At 46.1% G+C, this 26,392-nt stretch overlaps 1 protein-coding gene across 1 annotated transcript; it reads right to left on the bottom strand.

Annotated features, from left to right (window-relative positions):
- Positions 1-2,170: 2,170 nt before the first annotated feature.
- SCAF4 (SR-related CTD-associated factor 4) lies at positions 2,171-25,979 on the bottom strand. The gene is made up of 19 exons (XM_015560442.1): positions 25,896-25,979; positions 24,951-24,995; positions 23,412-23,573; positions 21,441-21,576; positions 20,992-21,131; positions 20,266-20,418; positions 15,333-15,511; positions 14,919-15,033; positions 13,202-13,366; positions 12,669-12,754; positions 11,973-12,163; positions 11,163-11,263; positions 10,625-10,738; positions 9,491-9,647; positions 8,306-8,463; positions 6,409-6,574; positions 6,239-6,325; positions 5,913-6,104; positions 2,171-2,408 (listed from the first exon to the last, which is right to left on the bottom strand). The coding sequence occupies exons 1-19, from the start codon at positions 25,965-25,967 to the stop codon at positions 2,386-2,388; spliced, it is 2,442 nt and encodes an 813-aa protein (XP_015415928.1). The 5' UTR covers positions 25,968-25,979; the 3' UTR covers positions 2,171-2,385.
- Positions 25,980-26,392: the final 413 nt, after the last annotated feature.

The following is a 26,392-nucleotide window of genomic DNA, read 5'->3' as shown; positions in this document are numbered from 1 at the left end:
CCCCCCCGTGCCCAGGCCTGCTCCAGATGTGAGCGTGGGCACACAGGTTTGCACAGGACCCCTCCCCCAGGTTTGTCCTGTTTGAAGGGCTTCCCCTCACGAGAAAAGGCAGTGTGTTCGTGCATAAACCCGTGTCCACACCAGTGCCTGCCGTGGAACAAGTGCTGTCAATGGCCTGTGAGGACGGCGACACTGAGTGGACATCCCTGCGCTGAGCAAGGGGAGCTGTCCCACACGTCACACTGATGGGGCAGGACCCACACCGAAAGCTCCCCAAGGGGAAGCGCCTTTCTCAGGTCGCCCACGGGCTTCTGTTGGCGCCAATCCAGCACCTAGTAGGGCCTCTAGCTGACACTTTAATAGAACCAAACACAGCAAAATTCACAAGAAAAACTAGTAAAATGCAAAAATTACATTTAGAAAATTCCATGTTATCATTAAAAAAACGTTCTGGGCACGTCTTCATTTCCTTTGAAGTTATTCTCACTATTACATTTGTGTTTTAATGTTCTGATTCAAATGTTAAAAATTAGTAACTATAAGAAAATTCTGGGCACAGAAATCTAAGTAAAATCACTACAAATCAAATACCAATTTTAAAGTTAGCTACAGAAGTCAGTGATAAAATTATTTACCTTTTAGGCAGTTTTAATAGCTATAATAGACTAGAGGCCCGATGCATGAAGATTCATGCAAGAATGGGCCTTCCTTCCCCTGGCTGGTGGCACCGCCTTCACTCTGGCCCGGAGTGGCTGCATATGCAAATTAACCCACCATCTTTGTTGGGTTAATTTGCATAGTCACTCCTGATTGGCTGGTGGGTGTCACAAAGGTATGGTCCATTTGCATCTTTCTCTTTTATTAGTGTAGATTGCAATAAAGCAAACACAGCTGTTTAAGTATAACAATTTGCAACCCAATTCTGTCCACGTAATTCCGTCAAGTGTCCAAATGGGAAAATATCAACCCCTGTGCTCAAAGCGGCCACGTGAGAGCACAAGACCGCAAGCCTGCCCACATTGGGCCCTGGACTGCGCCCACCCTGCTCTGCCTTCTGCTTTAAGTTTTTGGTAACAGAATGATGGGTGAGTAGGAAGCAGTCCCACAAATACCCAGTTCTTAATGTGTCAATGCCACCACCACCCACAGCAGGGCAACAAAGCTGGGGAGACTCTGTATATTCATCATTAAATGCATGTGGCAGGAAAAGAGGCTTTAATTTTCCACCAAAGGAATGAGTCCACCTTAGAGTAATTTTATTTCCTTGAGAAGACATTTTACATATGTTGGTAACAGTAGAGAAATGTAACACAAACTTTTTTTGAATGCTTTTTAATGTTTGGAACACTACAGTAACCCAAATTTCACATTTACAGTTAAAGTTCTAAGTACTTCATCACAAAGGAAATTAGTCCAGCACTCTGAAAGTGTTTTCACTCTTATTATGGTGTACAGGGAGACACTCAGGCTGGCTTCTTGGGTTTTGTTTAGCTTCCATGTTTGTTACATAGTTTCTTAAACTGCAGGCTCAGAGGACTGCAGCAGCAGGCGGGGAACATTGGAGTCCTCAGTCACTGAAGCAAGCAAGCCTCATGTTAGATTCAAGCTGCCTGGCTGCCGGCCGCCATCTTGGCTGGCAATTAATTTGCATATCTCGCTGATTAGCCAATGGGAAGGGTAGCAAAGTTACAGTTAATTACCATGTTTCTCTATTATTAGATAGGATTGCAATAAAGCAAACACAGCTGTTTAAGTATAACAATTTGCAAACCAATTCTGTCCACGTAATTCCTTCAAGCGTCCAAATGGGAAAATACCAACCCCTGTGCTCAATGCGGCCACGCGAGAGCACGAGACCGCAAGCCTGCCCACATCGGGCCCTGGGCTGCGCCCACCCTGCTCTGCCTTCTGCTTTAAGTTTTTGGTAACAGAATGATGGGTGAGTAGGAAGCAGTCCCACAAATACCCAGTTCTTAATGTGTCAATGCCACCACACCCACAGCAGGGCAACAAAGCTGGGGAGACTCTGTATATTCATCATTAAATGCATGTGGCAGGAAAAGAGGCTTTAATTTTCCACCAAGGGAACGAGTCCACCTTAGAGTAATTTTTCCTTGAAAAGACATTTTACATCTATTGGTAACAGTAGAGATATGTAACACAAACAAACTTTTTTTGCATGTTTTTTATTGTTTGGAACACCACAGTAACCCAAATTTCACATTTACAGTGAACTTTTTAATAAAAATATGCTGTACACAACATTATAGATACATGTTACACAAAAGTAAACATTGACACTTACACAGTAAAGAGCATGAACTCACGGCCATCATCCTTCACATTCCTCTAACTGGCCAGCACCACTATGCTTAGCCTCAGCTCTCACTGAACCAGCTGTTCACTAGCTGCCATGAACCGTGAGGACTAAGAATGAATTTAAGTTAGTCATAACGAATTATTACATTACTGTGTACCAAATACTTCTATATTTTCAGATTGCCAGTTACCAAAACATTCAGACTCTTAAAAGATGGAGGTTCAGTTCTCCACCACGCGGCCTTGTGGGCAACCCCTCTCCACCCCCCGCCCAAGCAGGCAGCCATGGTCCCACACTAACACCATGTGTAAGTCTGATGGTCAGAAATCCTTCAAGCCAAACCACCCATAAAGCACCACTGCCTCTTGCCAGACTGGGGGAGACCTATTGACCATCTGCCTGGCCCCTGCTACTTACAACTACTGCTGCTCTATTTCAGAAATTAAGATCCTGGTTAGTTAAGTCTCTCAATGATACATTCACCATCACTGTAAAATGACTTGAGCATCATTACTGGGAAGAATACAAGTTATCAGGCTGTGCTACTACCAACACACACACTTCCCCAGGGAGCCAGCGGCCGGAACGGCAACACTGTGCATGGGAACCTGCGGTCTGGCCCAGTTCACCGAAAACCACCTGAGGCAACCAAGTAAGACACATGCCCATCCCCTAAAACAGCAGTTCTCAACCTGTGGGCCGCGACCCCTTTGGCAGTCGAACGACCCTTTCACAGGGGTCGCCTAAGACCATCCTGCATATCAAATATTTACATGATGATTCATAACAGTAGCAACATGACAGTTATGAAGTAGCAATGAAAATAATTTTATGGTTGGGTCACAACCTGAGGAACTGTATTTAAAGGGCCAGAAGGTTGAGAACCACTGCCCTAAAAAGTGTGTCCACTTTGCCAGACATGCAGCAGGTACACGAGTCACAGGTAAAGGAAAGGACTTTAGGGCTGCAGAGCAGCACCCCGTGAGGGTTCGCAGTATTGCCCATGCCACCCCCCGATGTTAGTGGTTTTACGTACATTCGCCCCCCGACGTCATCCCAACACGCGGCTTGTCGTCTTTATTCTCCTTTCCCACGCAGGACTGCAGTGAGCATCACGTGACTTATTCCTAGGATTGATTTTCTGGCACTGCGCCTACTTCTTTCCATTCTCATGAAAGGACAGGAGGGCACAGAGGAGCATGCAGCACCTAGGGCCCAGCCATCCACCAGGCAAAGACCAGCCGTGCCCGTCGCTGCCCCTTGGGCGCCCGCAGACCCTGCCTTCCTCTAGCACCGGGCGGCGTGGGTGAGTCTCCCCTTCCCTGAACAGACACTACAAGCCCCGTTTCTCTGGAAGGTCACACTCAGGGGACGTCTCTTGGAGCCTCCCAATCACGGGGACATGGGAGGCTTTCCTTCGGACTGAAACGGCATTTTAGGAAAAACTACTTATTTTAACAAGTTTTCATTTTTATGTCAAATTTTAACCTTTCCAGATTTGGAATTGTCTTCAATTTCTAAACTGTGTTTGAAAAGTCATGACGATCACATGGGTAAAGTGCAAAGAGCAGGGCCCTGAAGACAGGCCGCCCACCTGCTGATGCGACCAACGTCCCTTCTCTCAGAGCGTCCGTCCCAGTGGGGATGCTGGGGGGTGGGGGGAATGAACAGATGGACATCCAAATAGGTATGTCAGGTAACAATAAACGCTAAGAAATTTACTTTTCTAGCGATGCTTAGCTTACTAATTTTATTTTTCAAGCGCACCAAACTTTTGATCCGTGTTTTATCTCACATGTAGGATGCAGAGTTTAAATGACACATTTTAGTAGCGGTAAGAAATAAAGGGCAGAATCTTTTTTTTTTTTAATCCTCACCCAAGGGTATTTTTCCGTTGATTTTTAGGGAGAGTGGAAGAGAGAAGGAAAGACAGAAATCTCAATGTGAGAGAAGCCTACAATTGAGGTATATGCCCTTCACTGGAATCGAACCCGGGACCCTTTGGTCCACATCCTGATGCTCTCTCCTCTGAGCCAAACCACCAGGGCAAGAGCAGAATCTTGAAGACCTGAAGGTTAGGCCAGAGGCAGGCTCCTTATGCTTCCAGGGCACTGGAAAGTGGTGGGTGTCAGACTGGCACAGAATGGGATCCTCTCGCTCAGTCAGTAACTTTAAGCCCAGAAGAGAAGCATGAGTGCACACATGCTTCTGTAAATGGCCTCCGGGCCCAGCATCCATGGGCACGAGACCAGAACATTCCATTTCACGCAGAATCACAGCAGGAGAGGGTGGGAGAAAGGGGTTGATCAGCAAAGTCTATCCAACTCAGATTCTGTGATTCTTATGAACCATCTTATTACAAATATGAAAACAAAACAAACAAACAAAACAGAACAAAACTGAGATGCACAGATGTTCATTTCCCAGCTGCCAGTCCAGTGTTCCTTCTATTACATGACTTCCAGGGCACAGGCCTCTTGAGCAATCTCCTCATTAAACAAATCATTTGCCATCATTGTGATGACTACCGCTATAGTACTTGTGACAAATTTTAATCCCACATCCTCTTTTACTATTTATTACTGAGTCTGTGTGCTAATGGAAATAAAAGTCAAGTTTATTATCAGCCAAAACTCAGTCTTGGAGAGGCCAGAAGACAGCAAGCCATTTAAAAAGAAACGGATTTTAATGATAAATGTAGTACAGGCACCAAGTGCAAGTTCCCAACAGTCCTGAAAGGTGTAGGTCAGAGTAAAAGTCCTGCACCGCCACCCGTCCCGCAGCCCCACCGCCAGAGGGCCAGTGCGCCCTTCCTAAAGGCGAGATGGACGCACACGTGCAGACACACCCCTCCCCTCCGAGAACACAGGGCTCGTGGGCTGGGCCCGGAGGACAGAGTGGCCGCCCACTGGGAGAGCCGGGGTTAATTATACGGGGCAGCAGTGTATTCATGAGAAGGTGGTCAGTCTGACAAGGACACGATGTATCCATTTGTGACTCAAGGAAGCCAGGCCAAGGCCTCTCAGCTGTGCACAGTGTCACCCTCTTCCTTAGCCACGGGGACCCGTTGTCAGCCGAGCACAGAGAACTTAGCAGGAGGGGACGGAGGGGCCTGCCACGCGGGCAGCAAAGCCACGTTACTGGCACGGATCGAAGACCATGTTCTTTGCTAGCCCACAAAGAGTGATACCAAGTCCAGGGTTTTTAAAGATATAAAGACTGGCCCACACCGGGAAAAAACCTGCGCTGTCAAAGAAATGTTCTCTCTTATAAAGCTAGGACACCTGGTGTTATGCCAATCTGAGACTTTTACCAAGTCCTCGTCCCAGAGATCAATCACTTTCCGATACCAAAGAAAGATGTGCAGCCCCGAACGTTCATTCAAGATAGACAGACAAAACTCCACCACGGAGGCTGTCTCCAGACAACTCTCGGTAAAGACCAAGAGCACACATTCATTTAAGAGGGAGATCTTCCTCAAAGAAAACAGCAGCCTCAGAGAAGATTTTAACGAAATTACCAGTTTAAGAAAAACACTCAAAAAAACAACTTGGGAGAGGAATAAAAACGGATGATAGAAAAAGGCACTTACCCAGAAGCGAGACAGGCTGGGTGACCGGAGGGGTGGGCAGACTCGTGGGCGCGGCGGGCGGCGCGGCAGAGCCGTACATTTTCACACCGTCACCAGACTCGGCGTGTCCTCTAGCCCCAGACACCACTGTTGGAATGGGATTTCCAATAGGTAAGTCTTTGGTGGGGTCTTCGCTTATACCAGCGACAGTAGCTAAGGGACACAATCACATCGACATGTGATGCTGAGCAGCTAATTCTCTCCCGGCCACGTCTACGCCTAGTACTGACCCACCTCCCTCCGCTCCCGGCTCCAAGGAGAGCTGGACACCAGGGAAACATGCTTACAGTTTGGGATGCTCATTGGTGGAGTGTGAGGAGGAGGAATGGACACGGGTGGAGTTATAGGAGGTGGGGGTCCGGGAGGAAGAAAACCTAGAATGAGAAAAACAGTCACTTGTGCTACATCACTTCATCTCACACTCAAAACCACTGTCTTCTCGAACAACGTGGTGTACCTGGTGGTAAATGCATTGGGTTGAATCCTGGGCGTAAAAAGGGCGGAGGCGGCGGCGGTGGCGGAACGCCAGGACCGAAGCCCGGTGGTGGAATTCCCAGAGGCGGCGTGAAAGCGGGCGGCTGGAGAGCACCAACCACAGGAGGCCCTGGCTGATGTGGGGGGACCTGGAGAGGAAGGAAGAAAGATGAAGCCACCCACCCAGCCACCCCCCTCCCACACGGCAAGCAGACAAAGCAAATGCCTCGTTGGAAAAACAGACGTTTCCAAACTGGTTCTTATTATACGAGTAAATTAGAAAACAGATGGGAATCTGTACCCGCCCCAAACGACAGGAACCCAGTGAGCTCTCTGCTTTATGACAGCAGATCTGCACTGTGCCTCCCAGCGCCGGCTGCGGCCCGACAGAAGGTGCCCCGCTGAAACGATGTCCCACGATCCGCCAGTCCGTCTGAGAACGTAACCTACGGAAAGCTCCCCACCGATTCCACAGGGATGGGATCTGTCAAACCGCGGGGCCGGCTCTGTGACCGGAGCAAGCGGACCCTCTCTAGACCTCAGGTTATTTATCTGTAAAATGGGAAAGTGCCAACCTCAATCCTCATGGGGACTGAAGAGTTAATGCATGTTAAATGCTAGTGCCTGGCACTTAATAAACACGCAACAAATAAATATTTGCTATTGTTTAAAAAAAAAAAGTATGAACCATTTTAACAAATGAGTCAAGTTTCTTAAATGAATGCTGACATACTTGAATCTCATTTACAATCTACACCGAAGGGCATATCTAACAGGTCGACTACAGAGTGACCACTTAGGAAGTCCACTTGTAAACTACACAGCTGAAGAGGCCAGGAACCCCACTGTTAGTGCGGATTCACCCGGGGAACTGACGGTAAGAAACAGAGGAAAGACGAGAACAATCTAGTGGATCATCTGGAAACCGGGGCAGCTATTCACAATGTAAACCAAAGGTTTCTGTGGAGATTCGGTAACAGGAAACCTGCGAGTGTTGAGCGTGCCTCGTTTGGCCCTCACCCGCTCTGACGGAGGAAGGCCACGGCCAGGAGAGGGCACCTGCCCATTCGGACAGGGAAGGGTGCTTGGGGGTCGGCGATCTGCTCAAGGTCAATGGAGCTGGGATTCAAGCTCTCATCTACCAGGACCAGCCCTTTCTCTGAAGTAACAGGGCAGCAGACTCTCTAAGACTAACCTTCATGTTAAATGGCACTCAACGTATCATGACCGCACCACCCAAACCGAAGGTTTACCAACATCTTTCCCTCGAAACAGCTGCTTGTCGGGTATGAATCCAGCTCCCTCAGAGCCTAAGTCCATGAAGAACAAAGATCCGATATGAAAATAAAGTGAGAGTAAAAAGAATAGAAGAAACGAACGGGTTTGCACCTCAGGTCTGACACAGTGATGGCGAAGCTTTTGACTCAGCCTGTCAGCATTTTGAAAAACCCCAACTTAACTCTGGTGCCGTGTCACATATAGAAATTTTTTGATATTTGCAACCATAGTAAAACAAAGGTTTATATTTTTGATATTTATTTTATATATTTAAATGCCATTTAACAGAAAAATCAACCAAAAAAAATGAGTTCGCGTATGACCTCTGACACGGTGTCATAGGTTCGCCGTCACTGCCCTAGTGTGAGGTATCTGTAACCTAGGCAGATGGAAGGCAATATGAACGCATTCTAGTCTCATTAACATTATTTAAAAATGTGCTAAAGAGCTTATAAGCAACAGGTTGGATATATCAAAATATGACAAATAACCCACGTTTATGACTCGGGTCTCTGACTATGAATGCAGACATACATCTACGTAAGATCTGGAAGGTTTATTTCAGAAACGTGGAAGTCGAAAGAACGCCCCGCCCCTCTCACCTGTGGAGGAGGTACTGTGATAGGTGCGGGGACGGGAATAGGAGGGACGGGCACCGGCAAAGGCTTGGGTATGGGTGACACTGGTTCTGCGTGTGAGCTTTCTGCCCCTCCATTCTGAGCAACTTCATTCTCATGCTTCTTGGTAATTCCTTTCCACTCTACGGGAGTTCAAGAAATTTAACAATAGCAGCTTACCATGTTAAGTTAAAACTTTAAATCCAGAAGTGATTTTTGAAATGCTGATTAAAATAAAAACACCCAGTGGTCTATTAAAGAAATGCCCATGCTAACCTCATAAATTGGATTTAAATTAGCCACATGCAAAAAGCAACTGCTCGCTGTGTGCCAGGCCCTTTATACACACTAAGCAATGTTAACTCTCAGCGCCTGGAAGCCGTTCTATTATGACGAGTCCCGTGTTATGAGGAAAACAAAGACAATCTGTCCCAGGCCTGGACCTCAGTACGCGGCAGATGCCTAGTCTAGGTTCTTGTTTGGACAAAGGGTCGGGGCAGGAGGAGCCTCCCAGAGTGCCAGGCACACAGCAGACCCTGGGCCCCGCTGCCCCCGACACGGCTGTGTGTCAGTGAAGCACCATGCACCGTTCAGGGAGGGGCTGGGAGCAGTCGTCCAGCACCAACGCCTCCCGTGGCTCCAGCCCAGCTCCTGCTCACACTCCCCCACGGCCCTCTCCCGGGCCACGCCACCCTGTGCCCTCCCACATCAGCTCCCGGGCCCTCTCCAGGTCATGCCCAGAGCCGCCGCCACTTTCCCCCTGCAATCCCAGCCTGGCATCTCTCATAGGCCTGACCACACCCAACTGCACCTCCTTGCCATACACCCCTACTTCCCACGACTTTTCTGGACTTTCACACATTTTCAAAGAAATGACTACAAAGCATGGGATTACAGCACAGTGTCGACGACGACCAGGTTGGGGCTCATTGGGTCTGTCTGACCCATGATCAGTCATTGTTTACTTTGGACCCGCATCTCTCCACTTACTATAAGTTGCAGAAGAGCAAAGACCACATCTACCTTAGTCACCACTGTGTCCTTGGTTTATCACGGAGAGAGTGGCACACGTGGTACTTGAAAAATCTCAAAAACATGCTTCACCGTGGCAAGAAGCACCTGCCGCACGCACCGCACGCCTGAATTTTACGTCCACCAGCGCCGCGTTACCTGGGTTAAGCGTGTCGCTGTCCAACATGCCTCCTTCGCAAAAGCCCTCCAGCTCCTCAGGCTTCACTTTGTCCCAAGGAACGTAGGTCACGCCCAGCTCCACGTCCCAGTACTGCTTGTAGTCCGCCTTGATGCCTTTGTTTAAGGCCCAGGCGATCTGTTCACCGTGAATTCAATATGGAGAGAAAGGGACACAGGGAACGCTGTGAGGTTCGAGAGCTCAGTTCCTCCCATTCTACTTGGGCAGCAGGGGCACCTGGCCTCGCTGTCCTGGGCCTCATCTGCCACCAGGAAAGCGGTGCCCACTTGTCTCCCGCTGTCTTAGGATGGAAATGTAACTGGCACCTCCTCCTTACCCACTTCCTCCATCACCCCACAACCCAGTCAGCATAAGACTTAGAGAAAAGACAAATGTTAATCAGGGCAACTGCCGACTGCCCTGGACAACCCAGCACACGGGGCCCACTCTCGGAAGCCAGGGACCCTGGGATGATCCAGCATTAGACAAAGCCACTTTGTGGCCCAATCCCAGGGCAGTGCTCTGACACCAAGGAAGCACTGCCTGTGGCCCCGAAGGGAAGAATACCCATTTATCTTGATCTTTTTCCTATCTTTGTTGAAGATTTTTCACAGTTAATGCTAAGAAAAATGACAAACTTTACATCGAAATATTTTTAAAGAACAAGATAAAATATTTTACTAAATATTATATTTAAGCCAGCCAGTGTGGTTCAGTGGTTGAGTGTCAACCTATGAACCAGGAGATCATGGTTAGATCCCCAGTCAGGGCACATGCCTGGATTGTGGGCACAATCCCCAGTGTGGGGCATATAGGGGGCAGCCCATCAAGGATTCTCTCTCATCATTGATGTTTCTATCTCTCTAGCCTTCTCTATTCCTCTCTGAAATAAAAATATATTTAAAAAATAAAAATAAATAAATATTATATTTAAGGCACCAATACCTTGAAGGCTTGCTCTATCTAAGTTTTAAAAAATTAAAAATTCTACCATGAACTTAACATTTAAAATTTGGTAATCTTAACAGATAACTTTTTGTAAAAGATGCATATGAAATATGCTTCTGTCCAATATTACAGTTGAAGACAACGGAGTCTCAGGTAGCACACTGTACCTTTATGGACTTCTGGTTCACTTTATAGTTCCCTCGGCTCAGCTTCTGCAGGGCGCGGTAGGCGTCTTGCCTGTGCACCATAACAATGTAGGCACAGCCTCTGGGAGGAATCATCTGCTCCAGGAGATTTCCGTGTGAGAAAATATGGGCACAACATCAAAGAACAACAAGATACAAGTCACCAGTTCCCACAGCCCAGCCAGACCCGCCTCCCCGGTCACGCCAGCGCTCCGTCACCGGAGAGTGAACACCTCGTCAGCTGGCCATGTACGTTTGGTCTCAATTGCCAGTTATTAAGGAGCCTACAGTCCCCTAAGCTTTATTACATAAAGACTTTTCTAGAAAAAGGTTTTAAATGTGGTTATTATAAGATACATGATTAAAAGCAGAGAATGCTAAACACGGACTCAGAACCCCTACACTCTAGCCACATTGTCTACAAAACCTGGGAAAATGTTAACTGAGGTCCCAATCCTTAATTTTATGAAATGACAATCACATCTGCCCACTGTCATTAAGTAATTTAATAAATACTCACATTAATCGATTCAATTGGACCAAACTCTTCTAAGAGACTGGCAACGTCCTGCTGAGTCGTCCTCTTGTCCAGCTGTCCCACCCAGAGTGTAGTGCTACAAACTGAGAGGAAAGCTGTCGTCAGCAACACGCACACCTGACAGCGAACCTCTGCACCCGGCATCAGGAAATCACCACAGAACCAGCACGAGTGATTTCAGGCTTGAGTAGCAAGTCCCACAGACTAGTACGTTTACATATTCTAGAAACTGCGGTACTGCTTCCAGAATTGAAACCAGAATAGTGCACACACACAAGCGTCAAAGCAAACTGCCTCCGTGGGCAGACCAGAGACTTGATCCTAACCCCGAGCCCAGCCAGTGCAGCGCCCGCATTCACCGTGCGCACCGGCCCCCCACCTGCCGAGCGTGCCCGAGTCAGAAGCCTCGCAGCCGCCAATTACAACACCGGGTCAGCTCCCGATGCAGCACACACACTATTACACAGACTTCATGCAATCAGAGATTCGGGAAGCAATGCAAGATAATGCCGTCTGTAATAGGAAATCTTCAGAAAAGTAAGAGGGGATGAGTGATTCTAGGGGAAAAGGCAAATAAAGCCTTCCCACTGTGCATGAGGTTGGCTAGAATTTGTGTTTCCCGCACGCACTCCTCACTGCTGCTTTACAGCTGGCTTAACGAGAAAGCAAATCCAAGAGTGTACAGTCAGCTAATGAGACACATAAAGCAGGGTTTTGCTAACAATCAGGAAACACTCTAAATCCACGACATGAAGAAGTCACGCAGAAGCCCGACTGCAAAGGGGAACGTACCGCTCGCGGTCTCGGACTTGACGGGAGGAAGGCCTTTCTGCCGACGCTCTCTCTCTTTCTCGCGGTCCCGTCTTTCTTGGGATCGCGAGCGAGGGGAATGGCGGCGTCTGTCTCGGGACCGAGATCGAGAGCGTCGATGCCGAGACCGTCGAGATCTAGAACCAGATCGAGAGCGCCTCCTTTTCGGTGACCTAGTATTTTCAGGAGGAAGAATGGACAGCACACGAAGAAAAAGTTTTAAGCAGGTAAGCACGTGTTAATTTGAAGAAGAAATAAAAATATAAAGCAGGTAATTTAATGTGTGAATACGTAAGAAACCGGCAGCAGGGAAAGAGTCTACTGAAATGACAGCAGGAAGAAGGCTGGCAGCTATGGTAGTGCTCTCACCGCCGAGCCTCCAGCGCTGCACTAACTACCTGCCTGCAGTCACAGCTGTCACCGGCCTTCTCAGCCGCCCTCTTCGCTGCGGCAATTACAACGCCGTGTAAACGATCTGTACACAGGCATCCCAGCAACTCCCAGGGAACAAATGTGGGTGAGACCACTGACCTCAGAACGGTGTGCAGGTACTTCTGCTCCAACTCACACACAGGCACACAAATACACCAAGTGCTATTTATTCACCCAACTGGGAACCAATCCAACTCTATGCCTCCTAAGACACATAGGATTGGAAAAACATTTTCCATAAATTACCTGGATGCTGACCTAGATCTCGACTTTCTGTTATCAGACATATGCCGCTTCACCTCTTGAACACAAGGCTGTTCTACTTTCATTTCCTTTAAAAACAAAACAAACAGCTATCATTAAATGAGAAAAGGAAAATTATAAATAAGGCACAGGACAAAACCTAGAAACATTCCATTCCAGGCTCCTGACCTGAAGCGGTTCCCTTTGGGTTACTTGAGACCCAGTGGCCTTCAGTGTAAGAACCTTTACATTGTTTATGAGGCTAGAGGACACACTCTCCTTTCGGAAATGACTTCGTGCAGGTGACACACTGTTCCAATAGGCCATCCTGAGGTACTTGTTAAGCATTCTATACTCTATCCCAATCCTCAATAACGCCCATTTTACAGATGAGAAACGTGGGGCACAGAGAGGCAAATGTGTGTCCAAGGTCAATCTTTCTTCACATTCACAACTGCAGATGACAAGCCAATAGGCAGGAACCAGAACAGCAGTCCCGGCACCGAAGGTCCTCAATGGCGGGAAGGGAGCTTTACCTGCTGGGCTTTCTGTGCGAGCGGCTCACTGGGGGCCGGGAAGGGGGCCTGGAACGGCTGCTGCACGGGGGCAGCGGGAGGAAGCACAGGCGGAGCCAGGGCGGGGAACGCAGGCGGGGGCAGAAGACTGAACCCCGGCATCTGTCCATTAGGAGGAAGTGGAACCTTGGTTTTGAAAGAAAGGGTATGCGTAGATTTTAAATAACAGCTACCAAAAACAAATTTTAAAGCCCCGAATTTAATATGAAACTAAAATACTTTCAAATAAATTTTTATCAAGGAAAAATAATAATGACACACAACAGTAATTAGCAAATTCCACAAATCATCATTACTCAAAGAACTGTTACACACCCAAGTATATATCCAGGTTAAAAATCCCACGGCTCATTTTAAAATTATAAACACACAGGTTTGGGTTTACATATTTAAAGATGTAACTTCATTTACTGTGAGGAAACCATGTGACAGACTGAACTTAAAACCAGAGATTCTCTGATTTTGGAAGAGGCGAGAAGCACTGGCGTCAGGTTCATTCTGTGAGGAGACGTCCATCTCACGTGCCTACTTCTAGGATTTCAAATATAACAACAAGAGTGAACCACAACCTAACATATTTCTGCATGTGCCATTCCAATGTCAATACAATTACAAATATAATTATGTCACAAAAGAAGTATTCTTTCTAAATTATTTATAAACGTTCAGTAACTGTTAAAACATTTGGAAATAAGTTCATGGGTTTTCTTCATATTTTAAATAGGCTTATAAAATACTTTTCAAACTTCATCAAGTCATTAAAATATCGATATCAACTTCCTGTCACCAAATGTGTAAAATGGACGGAGAGCGATGTGAGTGCCGTCGGGACAGATTTCTTAGGACCTCGCCTACACAAGGCCATCGAGTGTTACTCCCAGGACTAGCGGTACAGCAGAATCGCTGCACAATCAAAACCAGTCTCAGATTCACTGTAGCACTGGAGGGCCAGGATTTGCACTTTTAAAAAAATGTTTTATTGACTTTAGAGAGAGAAGGATAGAAACCAGCGATGAGAGAAACATCTCGATTGGCTATCTCCCAAACACCCCTAGGGTCGAGCCCACAACCTGGGCATGGGCCCTGACCAGGAATCGAACCGGTGACCTCTGGGTGCATGGATCAATGCTGAACCACCGAGCACACCATCCGAGCAGCATTTGCATTTTTTAAAATGCCCTTCCCTGCCCCCATTTACTGAAATGCATAGTCAAGCTTAAGAAACTGAATTCGAGGATTTACTAAAATAAATCCAATGAACAAATCTCTACCCATTGCCTGCGATTCCCGTGCGCTATGCTCCTTCCAGTGCAGCCCTCCGGCGCCCACCTGCCTGCCGAGCCGAAGGCCTGGGAAGCATCTCCTCGCCCACTGAGCAGGCTCCTCGGCGGGAGAGAGCGCTGCCGCTAACAGGCCAGCTCCCTGACACAGGCCAGGGCCTGCTGCTCCCTAAGCTACTTTACAGCAATGCTTGCTGTTAAGTTAGGAGCATGGAAGATTTGGCATCCTTGTTTTAATTAAAGCAAAAAGCGACTCAAATCAGTTACGTGCTCAACAGTGTTTACTGCAGGTGTGGTGCTCCTTATCCCATCACGCCGCTGAATGGGGGTCTGTGAAGCGCAGCCCGCAGGCTGGAATGAGCATCTGTAGACATAAAACTCAGCTGCAAGGAACACACCTGTACCTGATGGTGCACTGGGTCCTGTTGCATTGCCATCATGGGCGGCTGAAACGGATCCATATTTTGATGTTGGGGATAAGCTGGTTGCTGCATGCCATCTCCAGGATACCCACTGAAAAAGCATGAGTGATCCTTTTACCCAGTCCAAAACACATGCCTCACTTATACAGAACTATAAAGAATGTTCTCCAGGAATCATTGATAATCAACAATTTACTGAATCGTCTATTTGCCTACATACTAACTAATACACTGAGCATTTTTTTTGTGTACATTTTTAGGATCCCTTCCTCGTGTGGGAGAAAACCCAAAATATCATTTTTTACAAAGACAAGGACTGTACACGGAAACGGTCTTGCCACCCCACGTTCCTCTCCTGAGCCTGTGAACACACTGGCCACGGAGACTCACAAGGGCGCCTGTGGCGGAGAGGCAGCGGGCAGGGCAGCAGCGGGCAAGGCCGGGGCGGCAGCAGGTGCGGCGGCAGCAGAGGTGGTACTGGCAGCGGCGGCGGCAGCGGCAGCATCTTCTTTCTTCGATTCTTCCACAGCTTCTGGCTCATCGTCATAATCAAATCGATCAAGTAGCTTCTGCAACAGGGATGTTGGTTTTCCACTTTAAAATTCCGACAGCCTTCAGTGCACAAGACCTTTATAAAAACAACAGATGTTCCCACCACCTCTAAACCTACCACACGGTCACGTACAATCTCATTTTCCCACGTGCGTCTAGGAGCTGGTTCACAGACAAACCATTTTCACACAAATGCCATTTGAAAAAGACAGCTTTTGTTCTGTTTTCTTCCCTAATTATAAAGGCGGTGTTTTCTTTCTGAGCATCGTCTATGGGCTTACTTTATTAATTTAGCAAGGTAAGTATTCTACTGAAATAGTCATGTTTCTAGACAAAAAACTTTTGGAACTTTGCATACATGACAATGGTGTCCCTTTCAGCAGGCTTCAGAATGTACAAAATGCAGGATTGTCTTACCCAATGGCGATAAATGCCCACAGAAAAATGCCCAAGGCTGCCCGCCCACAAATATGTTCATATGAAAAGAAAAGGTGACGGGCACAGACAGGGCTGACAGAGAAGTCTCACCACCTGCGCACTAGCCTCTTTCTCAGAGCTTCCCGGCTCCCTTCAGATGACCAGGCACGTCCATGAGAAAAGGGACAAACGGACAAGGCACGCCACCAGACCACATGTCCAGAAGAGCCATGGAAGCTACCATCACATTTGCTCAGAAAGGAAGGAAGTTGTGCAATACACACCCGCTACTGCTTTGGTAGATCACACACACTTCACCATCACAAAAGCATGCAATGTAGACAGGTTTTCTTCTTTTTACAAACAAGAAAACTAAAGCTCAGGACAGTGAGAAATATAACCAGGATGGTAGTCAGTGAATGCAGACTCAGGAGGCAGACACGGTCTTTTTGACTTCAAAGCCCCAGCCTCTGGCGTCCAATGGGCAATCTCCTCTCTTAAGCTGGGTCCATTCTGTTCATGGATTTCCAACCTCAAACTCCTAAATCTGTGGGGCTCTGTGATAGTTCGGCTAGAACTTTACTCAACAGAAGATTTCTGAATGAGGAAGGGACAACACATGTTTCTTTCTAATTCTAGGCCATGAGATTAAAGGTTCTTACTGTAACAGAGCGATCCAACATGACCCAGGCATCTTGCTGTTTCACACACATTAGCTTATTTAGCCCTTGCGGCAATCAAATACAGGCGCTGCCATCACTGTTTCATAGTGGTGCACACGGAATATCTAAGTAACTCAACATCAGAATAAAGCCAAATTTAAAACTCAGATCTAAATTGCCTACAAAAAAACAAAACCTATGATCTCTAAAGTTTATCACATATAAATGTGCATTTAAAGTCTTAAGGTCTATACCTATTGCTTTGGAAAAGATTTGAAATAATTTAAAAAATTACAATAATATCTATACAAAAATACATTTTTGTTGCTTTTTAGGCACCTGAAGATCTATGAATCAGCTGAAATAAACCAACTGTTCAGTTTGACTCGCTAAAGACGGACATTTTCAGCCACAGGAAGAGCACAGAATTCCTTTTCCCAAACGTGACATAAAAACAACCCACTTCAGGTGAAGCATTAGAGGAACACACCCCAAAGGAACAAGGTGCGGAGCCCCTATCACAGCCTTTTCCTGGAGTCCTAGCCACCAGTGCATTACAAAAGGGGAGAGAAACAGGCAGAGATGTAGAAGGGGAAAAGTAAAAAAAGCGGCTACCTACAAAAGCAGAGAACCAACTGTAAAATTAGGTGTTTGATACCATGACCATTTTACAGGATAAAATAAAAATCGATAGCTTTTGCACTATGTCATCATTAACCAAATGAAATGTTATGTAACAGTAAACCTGAAAAATACCTAAGAATAAATAAAACAAATGTACTGAACACATACAAAAAAAAGACATTGTAGTATATGGAGACTGTGTAAAAAACTATCAATACTTCTTTTTTTAAAAAAATATATTTTATTGATTTTTTACAGAGAGGAAGGGAGAGAGAGTTAGAAACATCGATGGGAGAGAAACATCGATCAGCCGCCTCCTGCACATCCCCCACCGGGGATGTGCCCGCAACCCAGGTAAACGCCCCCGACCGGAATCGAACCCGGGACCCCTCAGTCCGCAGGCCGACGCTCTATCCACTGAGCCAAACCGGTTTCGGCAGTACTTCTTAAATTAACCCATAAACTCATGGATTCTAAAACTTATGCCAAGTTCACCTGGAAAAGTATGCTGAGCTGGTTAACTATGTGTCAACTTGGCTAAGTTATGGTGTCCAGCTGTTTGGTCAAATATTACCCTAGGTCAGAGGTTCTCAACCTGTGGGTCGCGACCCCTTTGGCGGTCGAATGACCCTTTCACGGGGGTTGCCTAAGACCATCCTGCATATCAGATATTTACATGACGATTCATAACAGTAGCAATATGACAGCTATGAAGTAGCAACGAGAATAATGTTATGGTTGGGTCACCACATGAGGAACTGTATGTAAAGGGCCAGAAGGTTGGGAACCGCTGGTCTGGAGGCACTGTGAAGATCTTTGTAATGTGACTAACGTTTCTATCAGTGGGCTCTGAGTGAAGAAATGCCCTCCATACTTGAGTGGCCCCACCAATCAGTTGAACGTAGGTTTCCTGAAGAAGGAATCCCCAAGACGCAGCAGAGCTGTGCCCTTCGGGATGCAGACTCAAGACTCGAACAGTAACTCTCCCTCGAGTGTCCAGCCTCCAGTCTGCCCTACGAAGGTCAACTCTGCAAACCTCCACTCCACAGCTGCATGAGTCAAAACCTCAGCAACCAACCACCCTCCCTCTGTCCTTCCCGTCCTCTGGGTGGGCGCTGTGTGTGTAACTGGCTTGGTTTCCCTGAAGAACCCTGACTATAATCTTGGCTCCAGAACAGCTAAAGAAAACCGGGAGGGGGGCGAGGGGGCCTAATACCTGGAAATAAAATATGGCCTCTAAGTTACAAGTACTTAAATTATAATGCAAAATAAACAAATACATTAGTGGGACAGAACAGAGTCTAGAGCAGTGGTTCTCAACCTGTGGGTCGCGACCCCTTTGGCGGTCGAACGACCCTTTCACGGGGGTCGCGTAAGACCATCCTGCACATCAGATATTTACATGACGATTCATAACAGCAGCAACATGACAGTGATGAAGTAGCAACGAAAATAATGTTATGGTTGGGTTACAAGATGAGGAGCTGTATTTAAAGGGCCAGAAGGTTGAGAACCACCGGTCTAGAGATAAGCATAGAGATAAATGGGAATTTAGTCTCAGATAAAAACAGTGAGGGAAAATTAGTTTTTTCTAAAACTATACAGATTTAACTATCTTGAACCATATTCTAAAGTAGGTTCCAAAAGAACCAAAGAGACAAATGTAAAGAACAAAAATATAAAACCACTAGAAGAAAATATAAAATTTAAAAAAATACAGGTGGGAAGGTTTCCTAATCAAAACACAAAGTAGAAATTGAGTAAAACCACAAAATGGAAGTATTTACACTCACACGTACACGGAAGTAGTTCTGAAAGCACACACAGATCTGCTCAGAGAGAAGCGGGTTGGAGCATGCTACATTATTCGTGTTCTCCCCTCCCAGTGGAGGCCTTCTGCACTCGCGCATTTTATCCAACCTGCTTCTAACCAGCGGTCATTCACAGATTCCCAAGACAGAGCACAGCCCTGACCGCAGCTCAGCTGGCGAGCGCCATCCGCCGCACCAAGGCTGCAGGTCCGTCCCGGTCAGGGCACATGCAAGAGCCAACCATGAGTGCACACATAGGAGCACGGCAAGCGGGTGTTTCTCTCTCCCCTTCCTCTCTATAAAATAAAATCCATAAAAATCAATCAATCGCCAAGACACAGTGACAACCAGTGTGTACCGCAGAGTCTTAATTTGAACTGCCAGCATATTTTACATAAGATATAATGAAACTTATTATATCTTATAATTAGAATGCTGGAAAGAAATGAGAAATCTCACAGATGATTAAAAGTTATCATTTATTTCTAGGACCTTCAAACTTGTGCTTTTTGTAGTGAAACCTGTAGAACGAAATAGAATGTTATACAGCCTTAAACCCACAAAAAGGAAGAGATGAGACGACCGGAGTGGAGTTATCTGGGTTAACATTTCAACCCGAAGCTCAGAGCTATGCTTATTCAACACATCTACACCCTGAGCGCGGCCCCTTGAAGATGGCAAGGCCAACAGAGCAGGAGGACACCGCACAACCCACACCCTCGTACAGACGTGGGAACCAGGGCTGTTAACAGCACAACCCGGAAGCAGTGTCAATGCCTACTGAGAGGGGGACAGCTAACAGCGACGTGTCCAGTCACGGACCGGGGCCTAACAAGCGAAAATGGAAACCTAGCTCTATCCACCTTCACGGCACCAACACAAAGATGAGCTAAGATGATTAAGACCAAAGCGAGTGAGCTGAAAGGCACCTGTCCCCAACAAGGAAACTCTGAAAAGAGGAGCAGTAAAATGTTCCAGTCGTCACGCCACGTCCGGGCTTAACGGTACACGGTCTGTTCACCTTCCTTTACAACTGTCCACTTTTACTTTTCATCCTTTATTTCTTTATTTACGGAAAAACTTTGCAATGAGTCTATATAAATTTGTAACCAGAATTAAAACAATGTTTTGATGTTGTGGGGGAATACCTGAAAGCACAAATAATAAAACCAACAAGCCACAGAGACGCTAGAGAAGGGCCAACTCCAACATCACAAGCGAGTGACATGCACACGGGTGGTGTGGTGAGAAGCGTACCTTGTCAAACGCCGTGGCCTTCTGCTCAGGCGGTGGTGCCGGAGTTGTCGTTAACTGAGCTGTGATGGCCTGAACCTGAGCCATCACAGCATTGTCAATGGCGGGAGACTGTGGTTTTGGAGGCTGCTGAAAAGTCTGAAGGATCTGCTGAAGCTTAAAGAATGGCAAAACCGATAAACCACCTCTCCAAGTGTAATCATTGCATCAAAGACATTTTACTACAAAAGCTTAAAGGTGACTCAAAATAGCATAGGCACAGAGTAAACTAGAAAAGAGTCAACATTTTAATACTGTTAGGTTTGCTGTGAATGAATACAGCGAGGATACAATCTGTGCTGCTTAAAGTTAAAAATGGATGTTGACAACCCCACTGGTAGAAAATAATGGTCAAAAAGAAGAGGGAAGACACTGAATTGCGAGCAAGGTAAATATATGGTTTTGGAAAATGTAAACATCATCTCCGATTCAAGTAACTTGAAACCAGCCTGCAATGTGAGACCTGTGAGCAGCACTGGCCGCTGGGCATCCTGCGGCTCGTTCTCCTCCAAGGGCGCTGCCGCTCTGTGGCCCGGCTCACTCTCCACACCCCACCCCCGCGCTGTCCGTCCAGCCAGGCCTTTTGAGCTGGAGAGCATCACTTCCTCCCTCGAACGTGCTCATTGTCCGGAAGAGAAACAAGGACCCGCACCAGTGCCCACCGCAAACACTCCCGCTCCGGCTGCTTACCTGCTGCCCTTGGGTCGTCTGGAACAGCTGGGCCACAGCAGCAAAAGCATCCGAACTGGGCAGCTGCTGGACGGATGGCACAGAGTTTGTAGTGACCAGTGGGGGTTCAGAAGAAACTTTAACTGGAGGAGGCGGCGAACCTAAGAAAGAAGAGGTCATGAAGGACTAAGAACACTTTAACCTGCCAATTTTTTTTTACACTCCGTTAAGCTTCTTCCCCAAAACAGCGTCCGTTCAGTTTAACACAGAGAACAACAGAGACTGCGCTGCGAGAGTCGATGCTGGAACAAGTGCGGGAAGGGCCTCGTCTTCATTACGAATAATTATGGGAAGAGGCCATCCCTCCACGATGCGATGCCAGCTCGAGCTTCCTCCCGGGAAAAGTCCCACGGAGGAAACAGACCCGCTCCGCGTGCAGAGGCCGCCGCCCACAGCTCAGAGCCGCTCACCTTCATTGTTAGCGACACTGTCGGCCCCTGGGACGGCGCTGCTGCTTCCCGCGGCCATGTCCAGAAGGGGCTGGATAATTTCAATTTTGAAGACTCCATTTTTTTGCCAAAGGTTCAGCACACGGACTATTTTACTCTGTTATGTGTGAGAAAACGTGAGTACACAATTAATATTTGCATAAGCAATTTATTACACCTTACCAGAAAAAGAGAGAAATACAATAACCTCACGCCAATTTTTCCATACTAAGCCGTTTCTTTGTATGTGTTTTTTTTTAAATATATTTTTATTGATTTCAGAGAAGAAGGGAGGAGAGAGAGAGAGAAACATCAATGATGACAGAGAATTATTTGATTGGCTCCCTCCTGCACACCCCACACTGGGGCTCGAGCCTGCAACCTGGGCATGTGCCCCTGACCGGAAGCAAACCCAGAACCCTTCAATCTGCAGGCCAATGCTCTATCCACTGAGACAAACTGGCTAGGGCCTAGGAAAATAAAATCTATTGTCAGAATCACAGCCTCATTAAACTAATCAGCCTTTCTTCAGCAGTATAATCTACAATACGAAACAGAGAAGGGAAAAAAGGAAACAAAAGTAATATAACCTACAGAATCAAAAGAAATTGATTATTTAATAGAGAAATGTATTTAAAATTTTCAGGCTTTATTTATGGTTAAAAAAAAACCCCACCCATCACTGACAAAAAAAGTTATAGAACTGAAGAACTTACTTAGGATGATTATAACAACTGCGACAGTTAAGAAACTGGCCAGTAGTGGACAGGCAAGCAGTTAGTGGACAGGTAAGTATGAAGGACCTGAGAGGTGTTGTGTTATTTAGGGCGTAACTCGTCTCCTACCCAAGGACTGAGGCTCTTCTTTCTGTGTGTACTTTTCCCACAAGAGCACCCTCCAATATACACACAGAACCACACACTCAGATTCACATGCTGTTTCCTGTGAAGGTCTCCATTCTTCACAACTCGGAAGAGACTCACCAGTGCCCTGCTCCCGCCTCCTGGAGTCCCTGTCTGCAGAACCAGCGACACACGTGCGGAATCGGACACTGCCGCCTGGCTGCTAACGATACCGCTGATGCTCCCACACCTCTGTATGCCAGGCAGAGCCACCCCCTACTGCCCCTTCCTTCTGGAATGCGCAGCCATCTGAGATGAGCCCTGCCTTTCTCTACCACAGAATGTCCTTGTCACTCAACTACAAGTGAATCTTTCCAACAATGTCTTCTTTAAAACACAATGGTCCTCCCGCCCTACCGGTTTGGCTCAGTGGATAGAGCATCAGCCTGCGGACTGAAGGGTCCCAGGTTCAATTCTGGTCAAAGGCATGTACCTTGGTTGCAGACACATCCCCAGTAGGGAGTGTGCAGGAGGCAGCTGACCGATGTCTCTAGTTCTCTATCCCTCTCCACTCCTCTCTATGAAAAATCAATAAAATACATTTTTAAAAAAACACACACCAAAAAACCCCACAATGGTTCTGCCCAGCCAGTGTGGCTCAGTGGTTGAGTGTCAACCTATGAACCAGAAGGTAGTGGTTCAATTCCAGGTCAGGGCACATGCCCGGGTTGTGGGCTTGAATCCCAGTAGGGGTGTGTGCAGGAGGCAACCAATCGATGATTCTCTCTCATCACTGATGTTTTCATCTTTCGCCTTCTCCCTTTCTCGCTGAAATCAATAAGAAATATTAAAAAAATAAGAAGCAAAAACCACAATGGTGCTTTCATATTTCAACAATATGACTTTCCTAAAGGATTTTACAAGAAAGATAAATATGAGAAAAAACTATAGAAAAAACTGGATTTTATTTCAAGTTCAGAGATTACTATGATTTCTTTCTAATACTACAATAGGCTTCAAATAGCTAAAATACGTTTAAACAGATCTAGATCCAAATAAACAGAAATGAAAACAAAAGCCTTAATTAAAAAATTAACTATATTAACTATACCTTATCTTCAGATGGACAAAGATATAAATATTGGAATGTGGCGGTTATGTTTTTAGAGAATCTTGGCCCAAAAACATCTTTATCGGTTCCAAACTGGTGACGAGACTGTCGTACAATTGAGTCGATGACATATAACCCTGGAACCTTGTATTCTGGTTTACACTACGAAGATAAAGATGTAAAGTCAATACAAGAAAGCAATTTGACACCCATTAACCGCACGTTAATGAAACTGTATGCTTATGGTTCTTTCTATTTAGAAACGACTCGAATGTTTAGCTGTCTTAATGGCCAGCTTGTCAACTTCCCAGTCTATACAGCGCTGCTATTTTCTTGGTACGTCAGACCCCATACTTTACTTTTCTCTGATACCCTACCTCCCACAACAATTTCCCAGAATCATCATTACTTTACCAACCCCTACACCAATTCCATACAAATCCAATTCATCCTGCTCAAAACAATAAATTTTACCTTTTAAAATTGTGAAAAAGATAATTTTAACAATGTATCAATTTTAATTCTGTTCAAGTACAGTGCCAGAAAAACAAAAACCAAAAGGGAAGGTTTTTGGCCTATGAAACGGAAAAGATAAAAGTAATAGAGAAACAGATACTACATACATTCCAGTGGTATAACCTTTATGGAAGATGATTTGCAATAACAGCAAAGCCTCATTTAATCCAACAATTCTTCGTCTAGAAATTCATCCTTACAAAAACAATGACGAGGCATCTAATCTTTCCACAAGCCAGGCACCGAGTGCAGCGTCCCACTCGGGGAAGCGGCTGAGTAAGCGCCGGAGACAATCACGCAGCAGATCGCGCTGCAGATGTTCCTGCTATGCCCAGCGGGGACGCAGGCCATCAGTCCGCGAGTGCCCACTCCCCTCGATGGGTGTCCATGTGCATAATCAACAGGAGCAGGTCCAAGTCTGCTCTCTGTGGCAGTGGCGGCGGTGCCCTGCCGGCACCTGTCACCCCCCCATGTTGCTTATTTGTGCTGTGATTGGCCTCTCCACCTCTCACACTCCTCAAAGGCCCTTACACGCCACGAGTCTGCACCACAGCGCACAGCTCCAGGTTGGGGAGAAGACAAAGATGCCTCCGTCTCCCTTCTCAGGCCTCTGCTGAGCCACACACGAGCTCATCACACGGCTGTCAACATGCGGCAGCACTGGAACTAAAGACCAGGTCATTATGAGGGAGCAGGGGAAGCTGGAAAAGCTTTACAAAGTGCTTCCGCTTGAAATGCTCCCAGAGGAGTCACAGGCCACAGAGTAACAGGGCAAAGGGCAGGAGCCCGAGGCTCGGTGCACAGGGAGCTGCTGGCGACGCCCGCTCCAAGCGCGCGCTCAGCCAACAGCGTGGCTCTGAAGTGGCTGTTTTCTCTTTAAAACCCTCCCCAGGTTTACAAGAACCCGCAGCGACAACTTTTTGTTTAGTGGCTTTACAAGCAAGCATCCAAATCACAATTTACCGAGTAAATTACAAATACTGAACATAACTAAAATGAGGTAATAATTAAATGGATAGTTACCTTTTTGATGAACTTTTCTACTATTTGAACTACATGCTTATAAAGCTGAAAAGAATTAAAAGAAAATTATTGTCCAGTTTACATATTTTTACATTTCCTGCAATGTAATTAGAAAATACTTAAAACCTTGAAATTTGCATTATTTAAATAGTTCTCAAGATATAAACACCATATATATGATTTCACTTTTATGTGGAATCTAATAAACTAAACTAACAGGAAGATTATACTGAATAAACCATCAGAAATAACCTAGCCAACAATTGAAAAAAAATCAGAAATTAACTAAAGCACAAAACTACAACCCTTTAACCCCAAAGAATAGCCTTTTCCTTAGATTTTTAAATCAATAAACCTTCCCAAAGCAGCCTGAGAGCTGGGACAACGGAACTGGAACTAAGTGATGCAGTTTCTAAAACTAGGTGTGATCTTGGGTAAGAAATTTAATTTTGTGGAGCCCAAGTCTTTATTTTAAAATAAAAATGAAGCTAACACTCCGCTGATCTATGACAAGAATGAAATGAAGCCAGAATCCGTGCCGCTCTGCCCTCCTCTGGGAGCTGGGATTTTCCGGGACCACACGCCGCACGCGGCCATCGGGGGGCTGTGTGCTCAGCAGCCTCACTGTGGCCGTCGTTAAGCAGTGTGTGTCACCAAACCATCATGTTTCACTACATGCCATTAAGTACTTATAATTGTTATTTAATTATACCTCCATAAAACTGGAAAATATACAAGGGAAATACTAACAACAAAAAGCAGGGAGAACCGTTGTGAAGCAGCCTTATACTGCAGACACCCCACACAACTGCCCTGAACCCACAGCAAAAGCTGGTGAGCGCTCTTTGGTTCAAGCTGAATGAATTCACAAGATGAATTCTCATGTTTAATAAGTTTCAAAATTTCAAAAACAGTTTTCAAATTAAATGTTTATTTTACTCTTACCTTAATGGCTTTAATAGCAGCTTTTGTGATGAGAATCATCTTGGCTCGAGAGATGGGAGGTTTCATATCCATAAGTGAAAAGAGCTTAAAAAAATCAGCAAAATATAAAAAAAAAATGTTTTTAATTAAAGGTAAAATGAGAAGTCAATTGACCAGTTCTACAAGATGTTTGTAATTTATTAACTAACAGTAACAAACTTTTGGAAGTAAGTTTAAAAATTTGGCTAGTAAAGAAAAATCAAGGGTGTCCTACATATCTGCACGACCCCTCAGGAAACACAGTGGGAAAAGGTCACATTAAATAGAAAAAAACAACAAAACAGCACCAAGGCCCTGGCCAGCGGGTCAGCGCTAGAGCGGCGGCCTGGGCTCAGAAGAGTCGGGATTTCCAGTCTCAGTCAAGGGCACGTGCCTGCGTTGCAGGTTTGCTCCCCGCCCCTGGTTGGGGGGGAGGCAGGAGGCAACCAGACAAGGTGTCACTCTCACATTGATATTTC

Source organism: Myotis davidii, unplaced genomic scaffold, assembly GCF_000327345.1.
Source record: "Myotis davidii unplaced genomic scaffold, ASM32734v1 scaffold170, whole genome shotgun sequence".
Taxonomy (NCBI): Eukaryota; Metazoa; Chordata; class Mammalia; order Chiroptera; family Vespertilionidae; genus Myotis; species Myotis davidii.
The sequence above is the reverse complement of the archived record's forward strand: the minus strand, read 5'-3'. Positions and strand labels throughout refer to the sequence as shown.